The 8,388-nt window shown below is 49.8% G+C and overlaps 1 protein-coding gene across 1 annotated transcript in view; it reads left to right on the top strand.

Annotated features, from left to right (window-relative positions):
* Positions 1–8,388, top strand: part of TLE5 (TLE family member 5, transcriptional modulator) — a 29,265-nt gene that overhangs the window by 11,631 nt on the left and 9,246 nt on the right. The window contains 2 exon segments of the mRNA XM_042782332.1: positions 8,162–8,202; positions 8,205–8,275. Of these exon segments, the coding sequence (XP_042638266.1) occupies positions 8,162–8,202; positions 8,205–8,275 (112 nt within the window).

Genomic DNA, 8,388 nt, shown 5'->3' with positions numbered 1-8,388 from the left:
CCATATAAATAGAACTAACATGGGGCAAAGTTATGATAACTTCTTACCCACAGTCAGCCACCCTGAGGGAGAGAGTTGTTAGACCTGTGGGCTTGGGACCATGGTCGCTGGGGATGTTAAGTTCAATTGGCATAATATTGTACACAAAAACATTATTCTACATCCTACTTTGGTGAGTAGTGACTGAGGTCTTCAAAGCTTACAAGTGGACATCTAGATGCAACAATGGGTCTTTCCTCATCCAGAGCAAAGAAAAATGAGGAAAATCAAAGACATATGGAAACAACTAGTCCAAGGGACTAGTGGACCATGCGAACCTCAGCCTACGTGATCCTAAGACCAGAAAAATTAGATGGTGACCAGCTACCACTGTCAACCACTCAGAAAGGGATCAGTGCAGGAGACCCTGGATAGAGTGGGAGAACAATGTGGAACAAAACTCAAAATCATAGAAAAGACCAGGCTTACTGGTCTCATAGAGACTGAGAGACCCCTGAGACTATGGCTCCTAGTCACCCTTCAGTCCTGGAATTGAACTCAATCCTGTGGCTTCCAGCCAAACAAGAGACAGGCATATGGGGTGAACATTTACACCAGGTAGGGACACTCCTTAGAACAATCAACCATGGGAGACCAGAAGGGCAGTATTTGCACAGGGAGACAGCTCAGGGGGCAAGAGTGCATAGGAAAGAAGGACACAGGGAAGAGGTGACTACAGGGAGGAGGAGGAAGAGAGCTGTTACATCGTGGGGATTGCAGTCAATGTCATGAGACAAAATGTGTATGAACTGCTGTGTGGAAAATGAATTGGCTCTGTAAACTTTCACCCAAATCACAATAAAAAAAAAAATCCATATATGTAATAGAGGTAATGGGACAAAATGAAGATAACTTCTTATCTGCAGCCAAACACCCTGGGGGAGTAAGTCACTGGGCCCAGGGGTCTTAAAAGCTTGCAACTGCCCATCTAAGATACAACAATCAGCGTCTTCTCATCCAGAGCAAAGAAGAATGAAGAAAATCAAAGACACATAGAAACAGCCCAAAGGACTAGTGGACCATGCAATCCTCAGCCTACAGGACCCTGAGACCAGAAGAACTAGATGGTGCCCAACTACCATTGTCAACCACTCGGAAAGATATCAGAGCAGGAAATACTGGATAGAGTGGGAACAATGTGGAACAAAACTCAAAATCATAACAAAGACCAGGCTTACTAGTCTGATATAGACTGGTGAAACCTCCAAGATTATGGCCCCTAGTCACCCTTTAGGCCTAAAATTGAACTCACTCCTGTGGCTTCCAGCCAAACAATAGACAGGCCTACAAGGTGAACATTTGCACCAGGTAGATGCACTCCTTAAAACGATCAACCATGGGAGATCAGAAGGGCAGTTTGCACGGGGAGACAGCTCAGAGGGCAGCGATACATAGGAAAGAAGGACACAGGGAGAGGGAAATAGGGAGGAAGCAGGAAGAGAGCTGCTGCATTGTGCGGCCTGCAGTCAACATCATGAAACAAAGTGTGTATGAGCTGCTGTATACAAAATGAATTTGCCCTTTCAACTTTCACCCAAATTGCAATTTGGGGGGAAAAAAAAAAGATACTTTTATGAGGTGGCTCTAACCTGGGTGTCTCAGTGGGCTTCCTGGAGGAGGTGTCAGTGGAGCTGAGACCTGAGGGAGGTGAGGGAGCCAGTCATGCAAGGATGTGGGGGAGGGCATTCCAGGCAGAGGGCACAGTCTGTACAAAGGCCCTGGGGCAGGATGGTGCCTGGTGAGTTGGAGGAACAGCCAGGAGGTTCATGTGGCTGGATTGGAGTGAGCAAGGAGGAGCGGCGGACAGGGAGGGGAAAGGGCCTCTTGTGCAGGGCTAGAGGGCTGTGGGGAGTGCAGGACAGGTCCTGAGTCAAGTTTTCAAAAGACCATCAGCTTTGCAAGGGCAGGAATTTCTGTCCATCTTGATCACTGTTATAAACCTCCACCTAGACTGGTGCCTGGCACACAGTAGGTGCTCATGTTTACCGAGGGAATGAACAAATCAAAGCTCCACGGGGCTGGGGGTGGGGAAATTGCACATCACTAACCTCCCCTGCCACAGGTCACCCGGCCAGGTGGTGGCAGACCAGGGACGCAAACCCAGAGCCCGACAGCTGAGGCCCTGGCTTTTCTGAGGTCCCTGTGCGCCTGACTGCAGCCACCTGTTTCCTCTCCGGCCTCTGATTAATGGCCGTACAGCCCCATCCATCACGCGCCAGCACCCGGCTCTGCCCTGCAGGCCGTGGGGCCCAGCGCTCATTTGTAACCAGGCGGACGACGGTTCCAGACAGTTGGATATAGCAGACAGCTCCCCCTGCCACTCTCTGGCTCCCGACGTGGCCCTGAGAAGCCCAGAAAGAGGAAAGACTATGACGTGGACACGTGGGACAGGGAAGGGGTGTGTTGAATGCCAGCCACTCAGGTAGTCCCAGAACCACCCAACCAGTTGCTGCCAAGTTGATTCCGATTCATGGTGACCCGATGTGTGTCACAGTAGAACTGCCCTCCATAGGGTTCTCTCTCTCTCTCTCTCGTGTGTGTGTGTGTGTGTGTGTGTGTGTGTATGAAAATATACCCAAGAAGACCCTCACCAACTCACCAATTTCTGCACGTTCAGTTTGAGGACACTGGTGACATCCTTTCTCCAACCTTTCCCCAAACTCTCTCACCATCATTAACACAAACTCACCGCCCGCTAAGGTTCTCATCTAACCTTCAGAGTCGCTGTTGTCAGTTTGATCCCATAGAGAGAATTCTTTAAAAGCCTATGCTGCTTCATGCTGATGTTATTTTTCAATCAGACCCTGTTGGCGCAGCGGTTAAGCACTCTGTTGCCAACCGACACGTTAGCAGTTTGAACGCATCAGCTGCTTGGTGGGAGAAAAATGTGGCAGTCAGCTCCTAGAAAGATTTACAGCCTTGGAAACCCTATGGGGCAGTCCTACTCTGTCCCACAGGGTCACTATGAGTTGGAGTCGACTCTACAGCAACAGGTATTATTTGGTTCAAAGATGACTTTACAAAAAAAAAAAAAAACTCACTGCCATGGACTCAATTCCGACTCACAGCGACCCCCTTTAGGTTTCCGAGGCAGTAAATCTTTATGGAAGTGGATTGCCCAACCTTCCTTCCCAGGAGTGGCTGGTGGGTTTGAACCACCAACCTTCTGGTTAGCCTTAGGCACTACGCCACGAGAGCTCCTAACAGATGACTTTAGGAGATACTTTTAGTTCTAGGTTTAAAGATTTCCTCAGGGTAACAGTTTCAGGGGCTAATTTCCCTAATTAGATTGCCAGGCTTTTCTTCGGAGTGCCTCTCAAACCTTAGTGGATTCGAACCTCCACCCTTTTGGTCAGTAGCTGAACGTGTTAACCATTTGCAGCACCCAGAGACTCCCCTGAAATCTTAATTGTCCCCAAATTGCATAATCAGAGCCTCAGCTTTCAGTCCTCTCTCTCCCTCAGCCCACCTTTGCTTCTTTCAACTTCTTTCAAGAGGCCTGGGCCTCTCCAGCCTGGACCTTTGCTCTAGCATTACCCCTTGTCTCCGGCCCCCTGCCCCTCCTTCTTCCACTGTGTCTGCCAGCGGCTTTGAGCCCCCAGCCTGGCTGTGCCTCTGTGCTGCTTCAGCCCAGCAGTTCTCACCCAGGGCAATTCTGCACCCTCCACCAGGAGACACTTGGGGTGTAGTGGTTAAGACATTTGGCTGCTAACCAAAAGGTCCATGGTTTGAACCCACCAGCCGCTCTGTGGAAGAAAGATGAGGCAGCCTGCTTCTGAAAAGATTTACAGCCTTGGAAGCCCAATGGGTGTCACTATGAGTAGGAATCCACTCCATGACAGTGTGTGAGGAGACACTAAGGAGGCTTGGTGACACAGTGGTGAAGCATTCAGCTCCTAACCAAAACGTTGGACATTTGAATCCACCCGGAGGCAGCTCGGAAGAAAGGCCTAGTGATCAAATTTTGAAAAATCAGCTGTTAGAAACCCTGTGGAGTCTCTGAAACTATCATCCTGAAGAGAAACTTTAATCCTTGCATGCACCAGCCAACTCACTGGAGAAAAGACAATCTGGCAATCTGGTTTTCTAAGATTACAGCCTAGGAGGCCCTGATGAGGCAGTCCTACTCTGTCCTATATGGTCACCGTGAATTGGAATAGACTCAATGACAATGGCCTTGTACGAGGCACTTGAGGTCCGTAGGGGACACAAATGGTTAAGCGTTCTGCTACCAACCAAAACAGTGGTGGTTTGAACCCACTGAGGGGGCACACGGAAGGAAGGCCTAATGACCCTCTTCCATGAAGATCACAGCCAAGAAAATGCTATGGGGCAGGTCCGCTCTGTCACGTGGGGTCACTGTGAGTTGGAATTGACTTGGGAGATGCTTGTGGATGTTTGGAGACATGCTTGGTTGTCATGACATTGGGGATGCTTACAGGCATCACATGGGGGGGAGGCCAGGGATGCTGCTTAACACCCTACACCACACAGGATGTCCTCCCCCCAGAAGGATGCAGCCCAATGTCAACAGTGCTCAGGTTCTCAACCTGCTCTAGAACCTCCCATGGCTCCCCAGTGCTTCAGGGTAAAACCTCAACTCCTCAGCCCAGGATACAGAGCCTTGCACAGTAAGGGCTCCTGCTCCTCCTCAGCCAATATGGCCACCGCTCCCGCCTTCATGCCCACCTAGAAGGCCCGGGTAGTGCAGTCATCAGGGATTCAGGCACCAGCTGCCCATATGTTGCACAGCAGAACCGTGCTCATAGGGCTTCCATGGCTATCACTTTTCAGAAGCAGAACGCCAGGACTTTCATCCAAGGTGCCTCAGAGGTGGGTTTGAACTAGCAACATTTTGGTTAGATCCAAGTGCATAGCTGTTTGTGCTATTCAGGGAGCGCACAGGCTTAAATCCTGGCTCTGCCACCTGTGTGACTTTGGCCAAGTCACCTCTCTGTGCTTTGGGTTTCCCATCTCTAAAATGGGCACAATGGTGGCATCTAAGGGTTCAAGTGCTTAAGATAGAGTCCAGCACATGGTTAAAAAACCTACACATGTTGGATGGGCTATTATTACTCACAGTTTGGGCCACAAGTCTGAGCTTTTCTACACACTTGGAAAATGTTTTCTTCTGAAAATTGCGTCTTCAGAATTCTCCTTCTTCAAGGGCAAATTGTAGGCCCCTCCCTGCAGCCCTGACGGTGTCTGTGTCTGGCTGGGGGCTCCTAAGATGGGAATGCCCTATATCAGGAGGTGCCTGCCGACATGAAGATCAGATCCAAGTGGCCTCCCAGGAGAAAAGGGTCTGGTCAGCACTGTGGGGCTGGAGAAGGGGGCTTGAGGACAAGACCAGCTTCCTGTGTATGTGACCTGGAGGTCACCAAGGGCCCCGGGCTCAGAAAGGCCCCTTAAGTAGCTTTAATGCTCTGCTGTCACCATCCTAAGGTCTCTGGGTGACACAAATGGTTTTGGTGGGACCCACCCTCAAGTGCCACAGAAGAATGGCCTGCAATCTGCTGCCACAAAGATTTCCACCAAGAAAACCCTACGGAACAGTTCTTCTTTGTAACATAGGAGGTCGCCATGATTGGAATCAACTCAATAGCAACAGGTTTGGCTTCTGGTGTTTGTCACTATCTTGAATTTTTAATTTTTTAACAAGACACTGTGCATTTTCATTTAGCCCTGGGTCTGGCAAATACGGTAGCTGGCCCTAACCAGTAAGATTTACTAAAAAAAAAAAAAAAAGTCACTGCCATCAAGTCAAGTCCAACTCATAGCAACCCCCATTGGCTTTCTAAGGCAGTAAATCTTTACAGAAGTAGATCGCCCAATCTTCCTTCCACGGAGTTGCTGGTAGGTTTGAACTGCTAGCCTTCTGGTTAGCAGTCCAATGCCTTAGGCACTACACCCCCAGAGCTCCTTATGATTTACGAGGTATGCTTATTCCAGAACCTGACAAGAATATCAAAGAACTTTACAAAAGTTCATTTGGTTTTTCTTACAGTGTTGGGGCTAGGGCAACAGTGCACTCACACGACTCCAACCCTTGTCTCACCCGGATCCTGGCTCCCTAGGAACCTGTCTTGAAAATGTTGACATTTCTTTCATCATAGATTTTTTGCATTGATTTTTATTTTAAAAAAATATTGCATTATAGCATTATTTATCTTGATCACTGAGGTTTTTGTTTTGGAGTTTTCTGGGTGGAAGGAACCCCTTAAGTTTTGCCCACTCATGTAACCCTAGTCCTGGCCCCTTAACTACATGGGAAGGAGATTGGTTCTAATGCTCCACTTTACCAACGGGCACACTCAAGTCCCAAAGGAGTTCCATTCATCAGGAGGCCACTGACATAGATGATGATGATGATGATGATGATGAAGGAACCCTGTCTTTAGTACTTTCAGAAGTCAAGCTTAAGATACTCGTGTGGTGCAAATGGTCTGTACTCAATCAAAATGTTGGAGGGTCAAATCCACCTAGTGGGACTGCAGAAGAAAGGCCTGGCAGTCTGCTTCTGTAAAGATGACAGCCAGAAAAACCCTGTGGAGCTCGGCTCTCCTCTGCAACATGAGGTCGCCATGAATCAGAAGTGACTCAACGACAACAGGTTTGGTTTTTTGGTTTAGGGGCTGATCTTAGTGCGCATGTTATCTCAACAGCCTCTTCAGAGTCTGTTCATGTGGCAGTCAGAGGGATACTGTCCAAACCTGAGTCAAGTCCCCTCCCTCCCTTTCTCCTCTGCTCACCCTCCAGGGGTCCCACCTTCCTCCAAAACCAAAAATCCAAACCCACTACCATCGGGTTGATTCTGACTCCTAGTGACCCTATAGGACGGAGTAGAGCTACCTAGGATTTCCAAGGCTGTAATCTTTACAGAGGGAGCTCTGATAGCATAGCGCCTAAGGCACTTGACTGCTAACCAGAAGGCTGACGGTTCAAATCCACCAGCAACTCCTTGGAAGGAAGGCTGGACAATGTACTTTCGTAGTGATACTGCCTCGGAAACCCAAGGAGGGGTCGCTACGACTTGGGTCCGACTCGACAGCACATAACAACAACAACAACAATCTTTACAGAAGCTGACTGCCTCATCTTTCTCCCACAGAACAGCTGGTGGGTTTGAACCTGACTTTTTAGTTAGCAGCCCACTGCTTTAACACTGTGCCACAAGAGCTCCTCCCCCTCCCTTGGGTGGGGGTAAAGTCCAAGTCTCCCCTGTGGCCCACAAGGCCCTGGGTCATCTAACTCCCCGCCTTCACCTCCCCTTAAAACCCGCTACAGAGTTTGCCAGGGCCCAATGCACTCAGCTGCTAATCAAAAGGTGGGTGGTTCTACCCCCCCAGCCACTCCATGGGAGAAAGACAAGGCAGTCTGCTTTTGTAAAGATACACAGCCTTGGAAACCCTATGGGGGAGTTCTACTCTGTGCTCTAGGGTCACTATGAGTCAGAATCAACTCCACGGCAACACATTTGGTTTGGAGTTTTTTGGAATGCAAAGTAAAACTGCAGATCCCATTGTTAGAAAAATTATTCAGAATTTGAAGACAGCCACAGCCAAGCATTAAACCAAGCCAAACCCTTCTGGACGTAACACCCTGTTAGACTGTGCAATGCTGGCATTCATCTCCTCCCATGCTCCCCCTGTGCCAGGCACAGTCTGCCTCAGGGCCTTTGCACTGGCTGTTCCTGCCTCCTTGAGTACATGCCATCCCTTTGGCCCTACTGGCTCGGTCCTTCTTCTTCTGATCTTTCTCAAAAGCCCCCTTCTCAGGAAGGCCCTCTCTGACCCCTCTTACAACCACCTGACCTGCTAGGGATGTGGCTTCCTTTCTGTCTCACAGCATCTCCATGAGTCATTTGTCCCCACCTCACAGCCTGGAGCATGGCATGGCACAGTTGTCTGTGCCCTCAAGTGGATTTTTGACTCACGGTGACCACCAAAAGGTTTCCTAGGCTGTGATCTCTACAGGAGCAGACAGCCAGGCCTTTCTCCTCCAAAGCAGCTGGGTAAGTTCCAATCGCCAGGCTTTAACCGCTGCGCCACCAGGGTTCCTTGGCACACAGTAGGCACTCCAAAAATGTTCACTTAAGTAATGACTCTTCTGAGGCGCGTAGGATACCCACTGCCTTTTCACAGCCAAGGAAACTGAGGCTCAGCGGCACCAGCCACCTGCCAAGGTCACAGAGCATGTGGGTGGCACGCGTCCAGGGCGCGCCATTATAAGGCAGGCAGAGTAGACCCTGCAGCCTGGCCCTTTCCTCTGAATCACGGGGAAACTGAGGCCCGGCCAGTGGCCACGGCCCGGGGGCTAGGAAGGGGCGGGGGGCTGAGGCCGAGCCCA

This window comes from Orycteropus afer, unplaced genomic scaffold, assembly GCF_000298275.1.
Source record: "Orycteropus afer afer isolate SDZICR_OR568_19922 unplaced genomic scaffold, OryAfe1.0 scaffold00291, whole genome shotgun sequence".
NCBI classification, from domain to species: Eukaryota; Metazoa; Chordata; class Mammalia; order Tubulidentata; family Orycteropodidae; genus Orycteropus; species Orycteropus afer.
Note: the sequence above shows the minus strand (reverse complement) of the source record. Positions and strands in the feature narration are given on the sequence as shown.